The sequence below is a fragment of the Gymnodraco acuticeps genome, unplaced genomic scaffold (genome assembly GCF_902827175.1).
Source record: "Gymnodraco acuticeps unplaced genomic scaffold, fGymAcu1.1, whole genome shotgun sequence".
NCBI lineage: Eukaryota > Metazoa > Chordata > Actinopteri > Perciformes > Bathydraconidae > Gymnodraco > Gymnodraco acuticeps.
This window is the reverse complement of record NW_022992152.1, coordinates 206,727-226,492: the sequence shown is the minus strand read 5'-3', so window position 1 is coordinate 226,492 and position 19,766 is coordinate 206,727. Positions and strand designations below refer to the sequence as shown.

Below are 19,766 nucleotides of genomic sequence, written 5' to 3'. Positions count from 1 at the left end.
TGAGCTTTGCATTAAGGGGATCATGTTTATTGCCCAAGAATCCACCTGAGAATGAAATAGCACGGCACAGCTCATCCAAACCAAGATTATTTGCATTTTTAAACATCTCTGTTGGCATAAAACATGACGTATATACAGCGAAACGTACAGTACATACATTTAATCCAGCATACTGCTGCCGTCATCTTGTCACAAAAATATGCACGTTATAGTGCCACAGTACCTTAAGGAGCAAGACCTTTATTCATTGTACTGCGTACCCAGTTTATTCCCTTCATTTATCATGTGCGGAAAAAAAGACAAGTTTTAGATATAACTACTCTTCACACAAAACACTAACAGATTTACAGAGCGCCATCACCAGTTTCCCCAGACTTTATGGCTAAAGTAGTGCACAAATTTCATCCTACACATAGACTTCTACCGTAGAAAGGACATCAAATGCCTCCCTAATCCAGATTATACAGTGTGGCAGCCATTTTACATAGTTACATTTTAATCTACGTGTTTACATCAACTCTACGACATTATGATCTTCAAGTACGTTCTCTAATTATAATCATGTTGCCTCGAATAAATGATATGGTACATCAGTGCTGTAGCAGAGAAGCTAGTAAAAAATTATTTTACAATGATATCATTTAAAAATCTTTTTAAAAAAGTATTATCCACTGTAATGTCTTTAATCTACTCTTTGTTAATGCCACATTAGGAAATAAAAATAAACAGCAAACCAACAGAGCCACTTTTAAATAAATAACACTTTGCTGTCAAACAATTGTATTACGTATCATTAAGTACTCTTTCCCTGAACATTTCTACTAAAATAAGGACGCCACTTATTGTTATAAGAGATGCCGACCACTTTATAGCTTCCCTTTAATTGTTTATATATGAATGTAGTGTTTAGATAATTTGCGATACACAACACAGCAGGGATACATGTTTATGTGAATGTCTTACAGGCCACATTATATTATTGTGGACCAATGCTGGTATTAATAGTACGAGTCTTTACTCTTTGGCAAGACTTACCTCTTAGGGCACATTGACCTTGACTCTTCAAAAGGACAAAACAAAATCAAATCATCAAAAGGCTCTCTAAATGCACTAGAATGCAGATTAACAGGCTTCAAGATGGATGCAATAATCCATCAGGATCTTCAAGTATCATGGGTCTTTTGACAAAAGAAGCTCTACGTTTGGCATGTTAATATAAATATCTCTAGAATGCGCTTTCTTCTGCTCTAATGCTGTCTGTCCGCTTTTAGACTTTTTCGTAGCAGGTCAGCGCAAACAGCAACAATGAAAATGTCCTGGTTATCGAGACAATTAAACCAATTCATTCAAACTTTCATTGGGAGTTGGAAGGATGTTGCTCTAAAATGTCTCGTCTGCCTGCCTATAAAACATACTTCCTGCCGATTGCAGAATTAAAACTTTAAGTCAAAGCTGAAATGGACAAATACATGGTGTCAAACCCCACCATTACCCGTTATATTTCACTTCCTGTTACCCACTGCGGGGGGTCAGGAAGCAGCTTGGGGCAGTCTGAGTTGGGGTCAGGCCTTGGCCTCCAGCAGTTCGAGGAACAGTTTGTGCATGGGCACACGGCCGTCCTGTTTGATGCTGCAGAAGTGCTGGACAGCGCGAGCGGCCGTCTGACGGAGGAGGGGGAGGGTCATGATTAGCTTCCCGGCCCGACGAGGGTCCTCCAGGCGGTGGGTGGCCTCGTAGTCCTGAAGGGCCCCGTGAAGGACGTCCTGGAGTCTCTGAACGGCTTCCAAGTCCTCAATCTGAATGGAGTCTGTAAGGAAAAGAGGGAAGTCAGGAATTAAGGTATGTCAAGGATTTAAATGTTATCTACTTTTTATTTTCAAAGTAAAAACAAGCTTTTGGATTCCTAGGATTCATCCTCTTTGGACCATGAATGTCTTTACATAGGTTCATGACAATCAATCCAATAGTCCACAAAATGTGAAGGCCCAACCAACCTTCCATGGAAGCAAAATTCTATAATGGCTAAACATGGGCCTAATTTCTGTATTGACAAACTTAACCTAGTAACCTTACCTGAGTTAGCGAGTGCGATAGCTTTGAGGACCACAAACTCCTCCTTCTCCAGCCCCATGGCTTTATACTTCTTCACCAGCTGCAGGATGGCGTTGTTGAGGTCGAGCAGCCCCGCGAGCTTCGACTGCTCCTCGTCCATGATGTAGTCCTCGGCGTACACCAGCTTGTCCTCCAAGGCCAGCGAGCGAAACACCACTCGAAGGATCAGAATCTCCATCCAGCCACTCTGCAGCAGACTCATCTGGTCGGCCAGAGACAGGGAGGGGAAGCCTGGAGAGACAAGAGAAAGGGAGATTTTAAAAAGGGACACTCCGCATAGGGACGCATATTATAAATAAGGTCAGTTTACTAATAAAGTTATTTACCAATAACGTTTGTTGTTGGGCATGGGACTACGCATATTAGGACCAAATCCTACTATTAAAAGGCTTTTTCAATTACATAATCATTTATGGTCTATTGAAAATGTGGATAAGTTGCTTATGGTTATTGTAGAATATATTTTTCAAGATAACAGGGACTATAGGTCAGGATATTTGAGCCTCTGCTGCACAAATTATTCTATCTCTCGCAAGTCGCCCAATTTAATAATGGAAATGATTTGATCCCTGGTGTAATCCTTAAGAGATGTTGGCTAAACTATTTATTGTGTTGTATCCAAATTCCCTCAACCTGCTGCATCTACCTAAACTATTTATGTCTGACTGTTTGTAGCTTAAATAATAGATTGTATTCGGTAAAATAATATGAATGATCATACCGACTGCTGCATTAGAAGACCATATTGCAAAGGGCATAACAAAGGACAGAGGGAGTGAATAGGGGGTACATTTAATTACACTCTGTGGGACATACCCAACTTGATTGACAATTACACCCCACAGGAGCATGATTAAACCTGCTCACGTCCCCCGCATAAACCTGCATACACACACTCACACGCACGTTTACTGTAATTAAACAGATGATTTTACAGAGCAGGGGGAGGAGGGGGGGGCGTTTGTGTTTTTGACACCATCGGTGATTGTTATCAGGATCCACTGCTCTTTACAATCACCACGGGGACGTGAGTGGCGCCCGTTTCCCCACTATCGCTCCCTGATTGATTGGAAACGCTGTCTGTGCACAATTTCATTGGTCGATAGGGATCAGTATTCTGGCACCGGACCATCGATCAGGGACGGAGACCTGTGTGAGTGTGTGTGTGTGTGTGTGTGTGTGTGTGTGTGTGTGTGTGTGTGTGTGTGTGTGTGTGTGTGTGTGTGTGTGTGTGTGTGTGTGTGTGTGTGTGTGATCAAATCTTAGACAATATATTGATATATTTTAATGACAAATACAAGTTTAACCTTCAGTAAAAAGAAAAGAGCGTGTTTTAAAGGGACGAGGCAAAGGACATTGAGTCCAATAAGGAGATGACATTTGTGGATATTTCTCTAGCTAGTGTTGGTTGTATCATTTCAACAGAAACACACTCCCAGCCACACCGCAGTCGTCTTTCACGTACACGTTTGACAGCCAACTTGAAGCATGGACTCAAAAAGGCCAAAAGCAAAGAGGGCAGTTGGTCTTTAGCCAGCTCATATGCCAGTCTGGCCCTCAGACTTCAGAGCACATCACCGTCAATATCGCTGATAAGAGCGGACACAGAGGAGGGGGAGCAGCCAGGACAGTAGCCCCATCACACTCACCTCCCCCTGGGCAAAGAACTCAGATGGCCGGGCCTCTTTGCCCAGGACCCTGGTTCTCCCAGCGATGGGGCCCGTGTGGCCTGCCACTCATCCAGAGCTGATGTGACATGGCCATTACGCTGCTAGGAGGGGGCAGTCTTTTTTTAAGAAAATATATCTCTGTGTGGTGTCTCTTTGAGCTACTTTTCTTTCTTTGTCCAGCTGTCTTTTACCTCATAAACCTGTTCCTCAAATTATGCTTTTGTCCCTTCTTTTCCTTTGGTCTTCTTTCTCGTGCTCTCATCTCTAGTTACGCAAAATGTTCTTTAACATAATTTTTCACTTTCTCAACGTCGTATGTGCCTCTCTACCCCTCTCCTTCTGTTTTTCTCTCTGTCTATTAAATTTAAAAAGGAAAGATTCCTTTTAGGTTGAGCTACCGTCAGCCATTTAGCCTAGCTTAGCATACATCCTTGTAACAGCTAACATAGTTCTAACGGTAAGTATCAAATAATTTGCCTCTAACTCTAACTCAAAGACATACTTTAAATAAATAAAAACAAACATAGAACAGCACATTTTCTTTTTAGAAGCTGTTGCCCCTGTTTCCAGTATTTATGCTAAGCTAGGCTAACCTTCTGACGGCTCCGGTTTCACATTTATTGTACAGGCATTAGAGTGGTATCTCGTCTCATCTAGCTCTCTGTAATTACATGACACTAGTTAACAGTAACTGCCAGCCTCCTATTGATCAGGTCTTTAACAACCCTTTGCTCTTTTCTAAATAAAGAAGCCTTTTTATGCAACCCAGTCTCACGGCATTTCGTGTTATAGTCACAAAATAAATGTAATCTATTGATTCGTGTTCCCCAACACGATTGTATTTCTATTGGTAGTAGCATGGTAGTAGCCTATGTTTCGTGCCTGCACCACGTATTTTTGTCCGGTCGGGTCTTGGAAGACCAGAAGCTGTGTGGGTGTGGTTCATAAAAACATTTTCTTACTCAATATCAAGCCACGATTATTGTTTTTATTTTAAATTGTATAATGTCAGACTTTTTGTGCCGTCTGTGAGGAAAATAAATGGGAGCTTCAGAGTACTGAAATCTGTATTTTTTAAATCTTTTGTTCCTTATAATTTGTTATTATTTGTGCAGACACGAAACATACTGCCAATAGAAATACATTGCTTCTAATCGTTCTGCGTCAGAATACTGAAATCTGTATTTTTTTTTATTTCCTTCCAATTTGTTATTATTTACATTGCTTTTAAAATCGTTCTGTGTGACACGAAAAAATTGGGGAAATCGTGTTGATGAACACGAATCAATAGATACATTTCGTGACTATAACACGAAATGCCGTGAGACTGGGTTGTTTTATGTGCCATATCTCGGCTGACATAAATGCACCTTTTGCTTCATTGTTTGTGACATTTCGGAGTAGAATTAGCTTGACAGTTTGGATGAATACATGGCTTTCTGTCTCTCTGTCCCCTCAGGTGGGAATCTGCTGTGTGTGCGGGCGGTCCCCCAGCAATACCCTCCACTGGCAGAGGGCTGCAAATACACCCATCAGTTGGACTCAGTCTGTCTCGTGCGCTGACAATAAAGAGCCGACAATGGGAGACAAGAGGCAGACAACACAGCCTGGGGGGGGGGGGGGGGGGGTGAGAAGGAGGTTTTGGGGGGGTTGATGCTCGTCTTTATCTTCTAACAAAACAATGGAAATGCTGATGAGAGACACCAAACACCAACACATGCTCAAATGGTTGCTTCATGTCCACTTTTTGCAGGGACAAATATAGCAGAGATACAAGAACACGCACACACGCACGCACGCACGCACAGACACACACACACACACACACACACACACACACACACACACACACACACACACACACACACACACACACACACACACACACACACACACACACACACACACACACACACACACACACACACACACACACACACACACCTGCTTTGTTTGTTTTGTAAGCATATCAAAGGTAGGACATCAACAAAAAACCCAGGTGTTACCCTGGTGATGTTTTGGGTGTGTATAACCACATCTGATAAAGCAGTCAGGGCTTCAGTTAAGGAAAATTGTAGATTAGAGGAAAAAATACACAGAAGAGAAAGTGGGAGATAGTAAAATGAGAGATATAAAAACTGGTATCTGCTAAAGAAATAATGTATAAAATGTATTATTGTTGTATGTCTTGGTGTGCACTAATGGTTAAATAGTAATAAGACACCAACTTCTGCTATGTTAAATCGTCAATGGAAACATACATTAGTTTGTCATTTGAGAGCAGCTCACACCCCAGGGTGGCCCAGAACACAACTCCCGTGAAAAGTGCCTCTGAATAAATCCGGGTGCTGTTTTTCATTTGTGTGTGTGTAACGGTTTTCAAAGCCAAGTCTCAAAAGCAGACCTGCAAACCTCTGTTGCCACCGCATACGATTACAACCACCAGCATGGCTGCATACCACAGTTTTAATCCCACTAAGCTGTCAGAATGCACTTCCCCTCTTCTTTCCATCATCTCATCCAAAGGGGGTAAATAAACGTTCCTACTGCGGTTCCTGTGTCAGAGGAGAAGCTAAGTGTGGTCCAAGTGTCAGGAGGATTTCCGTAATTCATAGGCGTCCGCTGCCCGGGGAAAGGAATTAAAACTTCCAGGTAGCCACTGGTCATCACGTTGATTTATTAGGAATGCACATTGGTAAGCAAGGGCATGGCTGGCTGACACACACACACACACACACACACACACACACACACACACACACACACACACACACACACACACACACACACACACACACACACACACACACACACACACACACCACACACACACACACACACACACACACACACACACACACACACACACACACACACACACACACACACACACACACACACACACACACACACACACACACACACACACACACACACACACACACACAACACACACACACACACACACACACACACACACACACACACACACACACACACACACACACACACACACACACACACACACACACACACACACACACAGGGGATAAGTGACAGATAACACACAGCCGCACCAACATGCCCTCTGTCCTCTGGGCATCTTGGCAACCACAAGTCAAAACAATCTCCTCCTCTGATCTGATTACAGACTTAATGTGAGCTAATGTCTGCGGTGGAGTGTGTGAGCGAACAACTGCCGGCCTGACTGATGGTACCTGGGATGTGTTTGGCCCAGCCGATGTTCACCACCAGCTCTCTGTCGGCCAGGTCGCACAGCGTGGTCAGAGCCTTGATGTCGCTCTCGGGCACCGTGGGGTCCGGCATGGCGAAGATTCCCTCTGGCTCAGCCACCAGCAGCAGAGACACCACCTTGTTCTCCACCACACCGCCAACAGTGACTGAGAAAGATGGAAACATACGTTACATTTGTGTGATCATAACCAACTTATCATTAAATGCAATATATTGATTACACAGACATTGTTTTTTCAATTCACTTTTGTTTTGCCTCTTTCCAGTAAAAACTATGAGTTTTCAAATTAAGATTGTGTTACTTTACTCTAGAGCTGCAACATTTAGGCCACTTATTGATAACTATTGACAGAAAACATATCTACTTTTATAACTGAGTAATCTTTGAAACAAAAATTGTAGAAAATGTAATTTTTAGCCTCTCAAATGTGGATAATGTTCTGCTTTACTCAGTTAAATGAGCTAATATAAAGCAATTGCCTCAGGATGGACATTTCCCCCTTTTTTTTGACATTTTGTAGACCAAAATATGAACCGATGTAAATGAACATTTGAATAATTAGTAGTTGTTACAAGTTGAGAAAAAGGTCCAGATTTCCTGACAGAATGTAAAGCATGGTAACAATGTTCATTTCAGCCAATTAAAAAGTCTCACGTCTCACTTTATAAAACTAAAGTTGGCATTGATTGATGCCAACTCATTAGCAAATACAAGCTATAAAAATGATTTAGTGTTGCAACAGACAACATCACATCACAGAAATGTGTACTTGCACACACATTACGGATAAAACCAGAGGCTCTAATATCTACAATCAAGCAATCCATCAACATTGACTCAACAATTATGTTCTACAGTCACTTTCTTAATGGGTAATATAATGAATACAGTTAATGCAAGCTTTTGTTTCTTACACTTACATGTTCTTTTCTGAGGTAAGGCATTCTGTGGGTGCAGATACGGGCTGTTCTCCGCATCTATTCTTCTTTTGTATTTCTGTCTGCCGCCTCGAACCCGGTCCAGACGAACACCTTCAGAAACACAAACAACAGGACATTCATGAGGCAATTCAATATATACACAAATTACAATATTCACAACTGGCTGTCTTTAAATCACTAATTAAAGTCACTCATATGGACTGAATAGATATGTACTCAATATTTCAAACACTATTGAAAAATATATATATTCGTTTTTTAAATTTAATGATTAGGTAGAATTACTGACTCAGTGCGCCAACAAGTCAGGTTGTGTGTTTACATCTTTGTCTGTTGAAAATGTCTCCTCTTCACCCATTTAGAATTATTTTGTGAAATTGTTCTAATTAGCATATCCATTCTTGAATAATGGCCAAAAAGATGTGGTTTGTGCCGAATTTGAAAATATTTGCATTGCATTTTTTTTGTATTTCGTTATCGTTGCTAAAAGGAGCGTTACCGTTCATTCATGTAATCAGTTATCAAAAGCTATTGTACACGGTCAACCATCGACCAATCATCCACTCCCATGTCCCAAAGATCTCAAGGAGACATGGACACAACATGTCTTATGCTGGCACAGCAGCACGCATCCTGTAACACGACACCAGACAACTTCAGAGCCGCTGATGACAACTGCTTACCTTAACGAGCATTATGGTAGACTTGTCACCACAGAGATGGGGATTTAAGAGTGTGTGACCGAGTGTGTGTGCACGGGGGGTAACTGAGAATAACATTCACCAGGTGTATCTCTAAAGAAAATGTGTCCAGTGAGTGAACGTGACTCAGGGAGCCTTCAGTAATGGTGTTGGGTTACTAGTCCACACAGAGGCCATATTGACCCTGGATAGATCTATAATGGCACTCTGAGGGTATTATTTGCCCACTTGACACCTCACTGTGACACTTCATCCCTTTGAGCCTGCTTCCTCCTGGACTTATTCTTACTTATGCAGATATTTATGGAGAGCATGCATTAACATCCACATTAAATAACCTTTAAATCAGGCAGGTGAAATTTGCCGTTGGGTTGAACAATGTTCTCATATTTTTGCATCATTGGTTTGAAAAGCCATTTTGTGTCATTTTATAGTTAAGCCATTACATTAACAACAATTTTTATAGAATTTCAGGTTTATTATTTAATGTACCGTGAACTGAGGTATGATGGAAAGCAAGGGCCTCTCATAACGAAGCAAAGGTTTGAGAAATTTATTCATGACCTTTGCTGTAAACTAACATGCTCTTCCACCACGACATATTTGTTATATGTTTCAGTAAAGGTGACAAAATGGATGCTTGCAAAATCTCCACAAACACACCTCCTTAAAAGTGTTTTTTACAGTAATGTATATATTTTCTAATCTCAATACATTTTGTATATTTCAAGTAAGGGATTTGTCTTTCAGCTCCTCTGATTGTGGCTCAATTGTAAAAAATGTATATCACATACTTCCCTTCACAAATTATGGTTCAACAGTGTTATAAGGTATGGATTATAGATAGCTTTTATTCTAATAATGTGTCAAATGTAAGTAGGTGGTATTGAAGAAATCATACTCAAGATGTGTGGGGAATTAAAGAAGGGATTGGTGTGTAAACTCATTCCCCCCTGATCCTCCTCCTCCGATGATGTAATCCAGGGCAAATAGTAAATGTGGACTACCCTGGTCCCTTGGCAAGTGCCACTCTGAGGTATGAGATAAGGGATGAGGGCGCTTACTTGTGCATCTGATCTAATACCAACTGTCGGCGAACAATGGATTGAATCAAACAACGTTGGTCATTCGATATGTCAGAAAAGTTTGTTTTATACGGGTACGTTTGTGTTCATGTTTGTGCTCAGATCTGACAGTTATTCAAACCCAACATCAGAGTTAAGTGTAACTCTTCACTGTGGAATGTGCTGACAACCAAAAGGCCTAGAATAGCTTTGGTGGATAACAGGCACACATTCACCTCCTCCCTGTTCTTCTGTACAGCCCACTAGAGTTCAATAAACACAGAGTACTCAGACATTGATCTATTTTTCCCTGCTCTCATCACTCAGCCCTCTTTTGAGAGTGTCTGGAACTTCACATGGGAATCTTTACAGGTTTTGAAAACTGTCACAGAGCAGCAGGATGAGGAACACTGACACAAAGCCGCTTATCCAGACAGATCTATCAGACTCCATCACTAATGCCACTACCAGCATGTGTTCAGTATAAACAATCCCACGCTTTATTGTGACAAATGTACATAAAACCACTGTCACGTTAAATTCCCTGCACACTGCTTCTCAAATGAAAAGTATTTAGAAAGTTGGTGGCAAAAAGCCAGCATAAACCCACTGTTCTGCGTTTCTCAGAATACAGATTAACATGGGATGATTAACACACCTTGGACCAAATAAATTCCGGCAGCAGGAAGTGGGACGACACGGTTCAGGAAAAACAAAGAAGGTACCTTAGAGGTATTACAGCACCACTTGCAATATCTTATAGGAGCAATTACATCTGTATGATGAACTGTATTTTAAAAATATTCCACACATTTTGCCAAAATACATGTTTAACTGCCCTTAGAAGTGACAGCAACTGTAGTATTGAACACTAAACAGGGCTTAATCAAATCCTGCCCTTGGTCTATATGTCTTTTAGCCGTGTATTTAATACGGCCCTGACTCTCCCCATTAAACCTCACAGCTCCTCTGTCTCAGCCTTTACTGCGGCCTCTCGGGGAAGAGGGGCATTACGAGACACGATGAAGCGCGTTATGAGGGCGCTTACGATCGGAGTTACGAGGGGCAGTTCGCATTTCACGGAGGTCCAGGAATCCCACAAGGCATCTGGAGGAATTTACGAGGGGGAAGGGAAAGCAAAAGGGGGTGGCAAGAGGAGAAGGGGGTTGAGAGGCAGAATGGGATGCTGTTGATGCCCTTGCCCTATTAAAAGCAGCTAATTTAGAAAAATGGCAGACACACACTCACTCACAAACATAGAGGTGTGCCTTTAAATGTGAGTGCAGGCTGACATGTGATAAACAAACTCATATACACAAACTGATACGCGTGTAAAGATGCCATGAATCTGTGTATCTATAAATTATACAGAGACACACAGCAGCAATACACAGATGCTGTTATGTGTTTTAAGATGAGTTGGGATTAAAGAATCATTCAAGTCAATAATACCTTGGATCTTATTTTCACAGTTTTAGACAACATTTCTATAAGTTATGATAGCATTACACTTCTAATAATACTGCTATGGAATGGCTTACGCACTACCATATGTGCTAGCTCATACAAAATGTAAACAACAGCAACGTATTGGCTAATGATACATTTGACTTCATTTTAACTTCAAGATTTGTGTGGCTAACATGTAGCTTATATACATTTCTTCACAAAAGAAGAATTGGGGAGAAGAGTTTATACATTTTAATAAATTATGTAAACGTATTGTCACGTTAGCAAACGAGCTAACAAGCTGCTAAGAGATTGTTAGCATCCGGTTAGTAGGCCTAAGCATTTTTCCCCCTCTTCAATAACTCTTCAATTAATTAAATGGTGTACACTTAAATGCTTTAGTTACTATTCTTCTACCCTAGAACTGTACCCACCATGGACAAAGAGACAAACACGTATGTTTTATCTGCTCTCCACTCTTTTTATCATCTATTGGCCCGACACTGCATGCAGCAGTAGCCTATCCGTTACAGTAGGAGGTCGCTAATGTTTTCCTTTTTGAGTCACTTCTAAATCTGGACGCTATGTCATCAGACTGGCGCACTGTAAGACTAAAGGAGCACCTGACCACTGTCACAGATTCTCTGTGTAGTACGTCTGTCACCACCATATTTCAACCCAGTCTCACGGCATTTCGTGTTATAGTCACAAAATTAATCTATTGATTCGTGTTCACCAACACGATTTCCCCATTTTTTTCGTGTCACACAGAACGATTTTAAAAGCAATGTAAATAATAACAAATTAGAAGGAAAAAAAGATTTAAAAAATACAGATTTCAGTATTCTGAAGCTCTGAGCCCCATTTATTTTCCTCGCGGACGGCAAAAAAAGTCAGACATTATACGATTTAAAATAAAAACAATAATCGTGATTTGATATTGAGTAAGAAAATGTTTTTATGAACCCCACAGATTTCGGTCTTCCAAGACCCGACCGGACAAAAATACGTGGTGCAGGCACGAAACATACTACCAATAGAAATACATTGCTTTTAAAATCGTTCTGTGTAACACGAAAAAAAAAGAGGGGAAAATCGTGTTGGCGAACACGAATCAATAGATTAAATTAATTTTGTGACTATTACACTAAATGCCGTGAGACTGGTTGCATATTTACATACTTTTAATATATGTTAAGGAATATGTAAGGAAGTTTTGCACCATAAAAAGTATCTGTACTAAAGATGTGGAATTGTGAGAGCCTGTTGAAGTTTGATTTATTTTATGTCTATACAACTTTATTTAAGTTTTCAAATTAGAAAGCACAAAGTCATAGGCTGGGTTAGTTAGGTTACTATTCATACACTCTTTACTACCCCTACTTCAAAAAAAAGTATCTTGATTTGTCTCTTTCTTTTAGAAGTCCCTACAATTGCAATTTTCCAAAGTTTTGTCACAGGAGTCCTAGCAACAACTCTCTCCATTATCTTAGCTGCAGCAGTGTTGCACACATACTGGCAGATTTCCAGGAGCTATTTTGGACGAGCACTGGTGAAGCAAAGACTGACACAATTGAACAGTTAGCAGCCCTCTCAGAGACACGGCTATGCATTGTTCAGTCCTGTGTTTACTACACATACACAGTCCTACACACATCACAGCTGGCACTAAGGGCCTGAAGTTTAACTGTCAGACGGTTTAGGTTTCACTGCAGTCTTCAGAACTACAGTACATGGCGTCGCTGGTTTGTCAGGTGAGACATTAAGAGAATCTCAGCTGGTATTATGGGGTATTGTTTTCAGGAATTCACATCATAGAAATAGCAGTGTTAGCCTTCAATCTTTAGGTGCGATTTCTCTGTCTTAGCTTTCCAAAGGATGATGTTTGAACTTCTGCCAAGACTACCAGCTCACTCCCAAAAAAAGCAACTCAAACAATGTTTTGTTGTGTGAAAGTGATTTTTTGTGTAAAGCTGACCTTCTCTCAACATGCCCACAGACAGACATTTCACGAATCGACAGGCCTGGCAGGATTTCCTTCTTCTCTTGGTGATTTCACATTCATTGGACGCTGGGCAGCTGTATTCAATGTTACCTGGAGGAGAAGAAGAGAGATAGATAAATACAAAATATATACTTTTTGTGAAATTGCATTGGAGTAATAATTAATCATAGTTGTTGATTAAGTTCTGACAATATTCTCATAATGAGATTCACAATCCTCTTTTCAAAAGCTGAAAATGTGTCACCGCCGGAGATTTTAAAGGAGTCCTGCAGCTATTTATTGTTGTACTTTTATAACGTTAGGGGAGTCAGTCAAACTGTCAGACTTGAACAAATTCCTGCCAAGCTGAAGAGGACATACAACTGTTTCACAGGCTGGGTGGGAAACTAGTGCATCTTCAAATTACTGAGAAAAACATGAAGTTTTGTGGTTTCTAAAACACTTTTAAAAGCACATCGTTCAAAATGTTGACTTTCAATCTCAATGACATACAAAAACACATGGTTTCAACAACTAATTAAGAGTAACAGACATGGCAGCCAAAAGTGTGGGTTAAGCCTGATGGCTTTTAGCCAGTTGCAGGCGCTCTCAGCTGCCATCCTCGATCAGAAACAGGAAGTATCTGATGAGCCAGACATCACCAGTTGATCCGACAGCCGTTCATCCGGTTTGCCCTATGAACTAATTTACAGTAGCCCACTTCTAGGCATAAACACATCGCAGTCTGCCGAGTCCTCGACCTGGGCTGCGAGCCTGCAGATCATAGGACACTCCTTTTAATAAACCCACACTGCATGCCGCTGCCACTAATGGCTTTCAGGAGTGAGGCGGATGCGCGCACATTCAACCCCATATGTTATCTCAAGCTGCAAAGCCTAAACTCAAACATGTTGACTATATACATGATGCACTGGAAGTTTAACCACACATTGGCTGTTTGCAAACAGGTCTTTATTTAAAGCCTCTCTGCAGTTAAAGGCAGGGGGCGGAAGCTGTGAGCTAACTGATGAGGTTTGTTTATCCAAAAACAAATGAGTGCATCTGTACCATGTTGCTAGTAAAACAAGTTTATCATGATGCAGGAAGACATTATAAGCAATACACAATAAACTCTGCAACTAATATCCTTTTTCCACTCAAATTAGCACGTATATGCGGGTGTATTAAACACAGCGAAACCTGCTAAAAATAGCCAATACACTTCACCTTGCCAGGAGACAAGTATGGCTTTCTGTTTTTTCCTTCTTCTTTCTTTCTGTTGTCCCTTTCGACGTCATGGACATGCCAGAAAGCAAGGTTGGTAAAAAGTGCAAAAATACTACGGTGGTTACTTTGTTTTTAGATACCTGTTATTATTCAGTCTTTCTTTCAAACTCTCAATCAGAGTGATTGTTGGAAGAGTAGAAAAGACAAACAAGTAGTTGTTGGTAGTATATTTTTAGCCAATGGGAAATAGACTCATTTATAAAACAAGCGTTAAAAACATGCATCTTAAAATAATGTATTTGTTGTATTGTCTCTCTCTTACCCTGGATGGTCCTCTTGAAAAAGGCCTTGCAGGCTTCACAGGAGGCCACACCATAGTGGTAGCCCGAGGCAACGTCACCGCACACCAGACACACACGCTTGGCCACCGAGCCCAGCATGAATTCACACTTCACTTGGGTTTCCTCTTGAACAAACCTCCTGGATAGAGGTGGAGAGGAAGTGAAGGGGTCAAGTGTGTGATATTCATAGTACCTCTATTCAAACGAGAAAGGACAGTTTAATGCAGACACCAACCTGTTTGCTCCTCCATTGTTGGCCAACCCTGCTGTGTGACCATAGAGGCTTGGTGAGTCCAGCCCACTGATGAGGTTGTGGCCTTTGATCAGGGCTCCGTAGCTGGAGTTTGTGTCCGAGGAAGTGCTTCCAGGACTGGGCTGGGGCGGGCTGACGTCGCCCTGAGAGCTGGGGCTGGGGCTGGAGGGCTCACGCTTTATAGTGGGGGGACAGGTGGGGTCCAAGCCCCTCACTGACATCCTGCCAAAATGGCTGGAAAGAGGAGGGCAGAGAAGGAACAATTGGAGAATTGTTAAATGATGGTATAAATGATCATATCACCAGAGAAGGTATGTCTCAGTTTGTTTTTCGGTAGGATTACGGAAAAACTACTGACCATGGTGTTCATGAAATTTGGTGAAAGGGTAAAGCATAAGTCAAGGAAGAACCCATAACATTTTAGAAAAGATCTGATTCACGGGGCTTACACATCCACCAATCTTTATATTTGTTAGCATTTAGCCTAGCTGGTTGCGCTCTCTGAGTACCCTTCCAGTTCTCTCTCGAGTTACCCTTATATCATGATTCACCTTTGTATTGTTATAAATATGAATAACTGGCTATTATAAAGTCAGGCATCAATAAAAAAATCATCACTTTTCAAAAAACTATCACTATTAATCTATGGATAAAAAACTATCACTATTAATCTATGGATAAAAAACTATCACTATTAATCTATGGATTGATGTATTTTGAAACCCCAAACAAACTAAAAAGCTTAAGATATTTATTTCAATTACACCTTTTTTTTCCCAGATGCTTTTAAAATCTCTACCTCTCCATCTCCACGCCCCTTCATGCGTTCATCCATCTCAGCCCTATCTAAGCCAGCCGTTTGTGATTCCCCACACATGCAAAGCTGCTGTCCATTACACTGCTTTGTTTTCAAAGAGGGAGGTTGCTTAAGCAAACATAGGGAAATAGCCAAACCAGAAATCATCCGCGTCATCATTATAACCATCCAAATGCGGCCAACTTCTTTGCTTTCTTATTTTATCTTTCTCTCTCATATGTCTCTCAGTTACTAATCACTCTAAAGGTCAACATTAAAAATAATCCATTGAACGAGAAATGAACACATGCTTTGAAATTATATAACTAGAAGTCCTTAGTGTAAGTCCATGTTATGGGGTGTTGAGCATTGACAGGCAACCCCCAAATTAATACTAATTAAAATACATCATACTGTGCTTTTTCAATTCACATATATCTGATTATTTTTCTAATGACAAAAATATACATGCCTTTAGAGACCTAGCATTGTAAAAAAAAAAGACTATTTTTAGAAGAACTATGCCTGCATGTTAAAGTATGTATCATGGCTTTATTATTGGATCGAGATGTGACCACAACAGACTCTCTGTCACCACGATGAGGAGAAAAAAGCATCTGAAACCAGCTGAGGTGTACAATAGGCTCACAGGCATGTGATCTGCGCTCCCACACACACGCTGAACACACACACACACACATTGTGGCGTCAGGCGTTCGTGTGTGCATGTAAAAATAAAAATCATAGACGGGCTCCCACTTCTCTACACACACTTCAGATTCATGTGATCAGGAACATGTTAAAGCTCTATGCACACACTCACACATACACACAGTCACATTTTAAAGCAAGTGTCTTCATAAACACCCTGACACGTTACTGGTATGCAACTGTTTGTCGCCAGGCCAACTTTTAAAAAGACCAATGCCGTCTCACACAATTCCACATGCAGAGAAAACCACACACACACACACACACACACACACACACACACACACACACACACACACACACACACACACACACACACACACACACACACACACACACACACACACACACACACACACACACACACACACACACACACACACACACACACACACACACACACACACACACACACACACACACACACACACACACACACACACACACACACACACACACACACACACACACACACACACACACACACACACACACACACACACACACACACAGCTGTACATCCCTCTCACTCTAATCTGGGCCTGATTAGGTGGAAGACCATCTCAGTCTGTTTCCTGCCATGTAAATCAGTGTTCGCTCGGCCGCAAGTCATTTGCTAGGCAAAAAGACTGGCTGCGATTAACCACCTCCAGGGTAAACCATGGGCACGCGCTATTGACCCCTCTACGTCTACAAACCCACAAGAGACACACTGACAACAAGTTAAAACACCAAAGGACCTAACAGTAGGTGTTTCTACAGTAAAAAATAAGCAAATGTGGCAATATAACATACAGTCAATGCAATGTAATCTTGGCATCTGCTGTCTGAAATGGGTGATCAAATTAACATTTGTGTTTTCACCAGTGTTGGGCAGTGCATAATCTATCCCCTAAATAAGGTTTTTATGGCGTACATTTTGGAAAACATATACATTCTTACTCAGCAGACACGTAGCAACTATAGCTTCTATTTTGATTTGCTGTGATTGGCGCAGTGATGTACGTTGTAGTGTCACTTAAATCATCCTCAATAAGAACAGTCAGAGTAAATCAAAATCTTAAAGTTGTTTAACCAAAAGGTGGAGGTAATAATTCACAGTGGGGTTTCCACACTACACCAAGTTATTTGATCCATTGTTGATGCAAAAATATCCATCAGTGCAACTTTACACATTTTGTTTTGTCGAAAATCTCAGAACTGAGATTCAATGCATTCACTACCCGAATTGAAACTTTCCCAACACTACCAAACTCTTTTCTTAAGGTTAGTAAGTAAACTCAATAAGAAATAAACAAGACATTTGAACAGCCCCCCTCCCCCGTTGACATCTCTCACCCAATCCACTTTGACAATGACGACTATAAAAACAGTACAGTGACGAGATTTCAGTTTGCTTTTAAAGTGACTCACTGGTTTACTTATTGGCTATCAATCACAGGCGTCCATATTGCTGTGTCAAGTCTCTGACAGATGCAGAGTGAGATATACTTTGTGCTCCCCCATTATAATGCATCTCAGGGAGAAGGAGGAGAAGGAGGAGGGTGGGACGTGCTGTTGTTTTACTTTTATAATGAAATGGCATTAGAGTTGGGCAATCAGATGTGATGTAATATTCACTTTGACAGATTACTAAACTACCGCTCCTAATAAAAGCCCATCAGTAGATGTTTGGTAGCTGCTTCTACAGCGGCGATAAATCAGAGAGGATGTGTGTGTGTGTGTGTGTGTGTGTGTGTGTGTGTGTGTGTGTGTGTGTGTGTCAGTGGGTATTCAAAGTTATTGTACCTTTCTACCCCTTTGTGTCCCGGTATCCAAAACAACTCTAATTGCATCTTGGCAACAAAGACGAATAATTCAGTGTGAAACGACAAGGAGACAGAAAGGGAGAAGAAGAAGAAGAAGAGAGGCGGGAGGAAATTACAAGAGAGTCAGACAGATAGAGGGAGTGTGAAAAAAAGCCGGGAAGGGACAGAAAGAAAGGGGTTGTGCCTGTGGCTCATTAACCTGGGGGTGTTGAAAGAAAAGAGAGACGGCAACACTCACTTTCAAATGAGCAGAGTCATAATGCAGACAATGACCCAGCGGATGAAGGAGAGGAGGGAGAGAGAAGAAAACAGGGAGGGAAGGGAAACACAGGAAAAAAAGGAAGGGAAGTGACCAAGAGATGTCAAGAAAATGAAGGCGAAACAGGCCTTCGGGAAGCGAAAATGTGACGCTTCAACAAGAAACACAAATACTGACTGACCTTTAGCCCTAACAACAACCCTGAGGAGTATTTATTTAGGTCAGTGGGGTCTCAGTAGTGTCTTTTTTTTCGTCCTAATGAGCCAGTAGGAGATGAGCAGGGATCAGTGGCACCCCAAGCCAGCCGTAAGAGCCTTAGTCAGGCTTTGGTGAAGCTGTTAGCAGCGAGATGAGGTGTCTGTGGCTGCAGACTGGCACCCGCAGGCTCTGGAAACATGGATAGCGTGCCATACAGGGGGTCATCTGTGGCCATCGCTGCCTTTTTTTTTACCATTCTTCATCTGGTTTTCTGTCACCAGCAATCAGCCGGCCTGTACGTCCATTTGTCAGCCTCGCCGTCTGTCTGCAAAGCTCATCTTTCTCTGCTATAGGGAACCCTCAGTGCTGGATGTTTTCTCAGAGCCAGAGTGATTATGACACAGCTGATAAAATCGCAGCGGTGATGATAATGAACATGATTTTTTATGATTACAGAAATGTAAGGCAATCAAAAAGCTGTCCCGGGTAATCAGGCAGCTGCTTCGCACATTTCTTTACAGGCTTTCTGCGGTTTTCTGAAGACTTTTACTAGCCTTGGATGTCCCGGGGTGTCTCAAACTGGTCTTCACCACCTCCTCTCACTATAAACAAACAGGCTGAACAATGACAACTGTTAGCATGCAAACAAACCTCCACACCAGCCAGGAAATACTCATTGAAACCTTCCCAAAGCACAAAGACGCTTAAGCTTACTCAAGAAAATCAATTCAGCAAGTTTCGGATCTTACAAATAGTTTGGGAAATTTTTTGACCAAAATGCCAAACTCTCTGAATGTCCACATACTAAATATTGGGGATTGGACCATTATCACCACGAAACAAGGAATTCTTAAGAATTTCGAAATGATGAGCGTTTATTACTATTCTACAGACAACACTTAAGAAAATAGCTGTCTGATGAAATAAATGTAGGCCTTAAACTGGTAATGAATGGCAAACGTATACACCATGTTAATTCAAAGGAAGATATAAACG

At 41.3% G+C, this 19,766-nt stretch overlaps 1 protein-coding gene across 5 annotated transcripts in view; it reads right to left on the bottom strand.

Annotated features, from left to right (window-relative positions):
* The window catches only part of LOC117538566 (estrogen-related receptor gamma-like), a 29,575-nt gene continuing 9,809 nt past the window's right edge, over positions 1–19,766 (bottom strand). For 3 of the 5 annotated variants that reach the window (XM_034204405.1, XM_034204401.1, XM_034204403.1), the window contains exons 2-8: positions 14,981–15,232; positions 14,727–14,884; positions 13,172–13,288; positions 7,953–8,069; positions 7,001–7,183; positions 2,074–2,343; positions 1–1,807 (exon numbers count right to left, since the gene is read on the bottom strand). In XM_034204405.1, the coding sequence (XP_034060296.1) occupies positions 1,563–1,807; positions 2,074–2,343; positions 7,001–7,183; positions 7,953–8,069; positions 13,172–13,288; positions 14,727–14,884; positions 14,981–15,219 (1,329 nt within the window). In that variant the 5' untranslated portion in view covers positions 15,220–15,232 and the 3' untranslated portion in view covers positions 1–1,562. The remainder of the gene's footprint in view (positions 1,808–2,073; positions 2,344–7,000; positions 7,184–7,952; positions 8,070–13,171; positions 13,289–14,726; positions 14,885–14,980; positions 15,233–19,766) is intronic. The other 2 variants (XM_034204402.1, XM_034204404.1) reach the window with 1 other exon arrangement.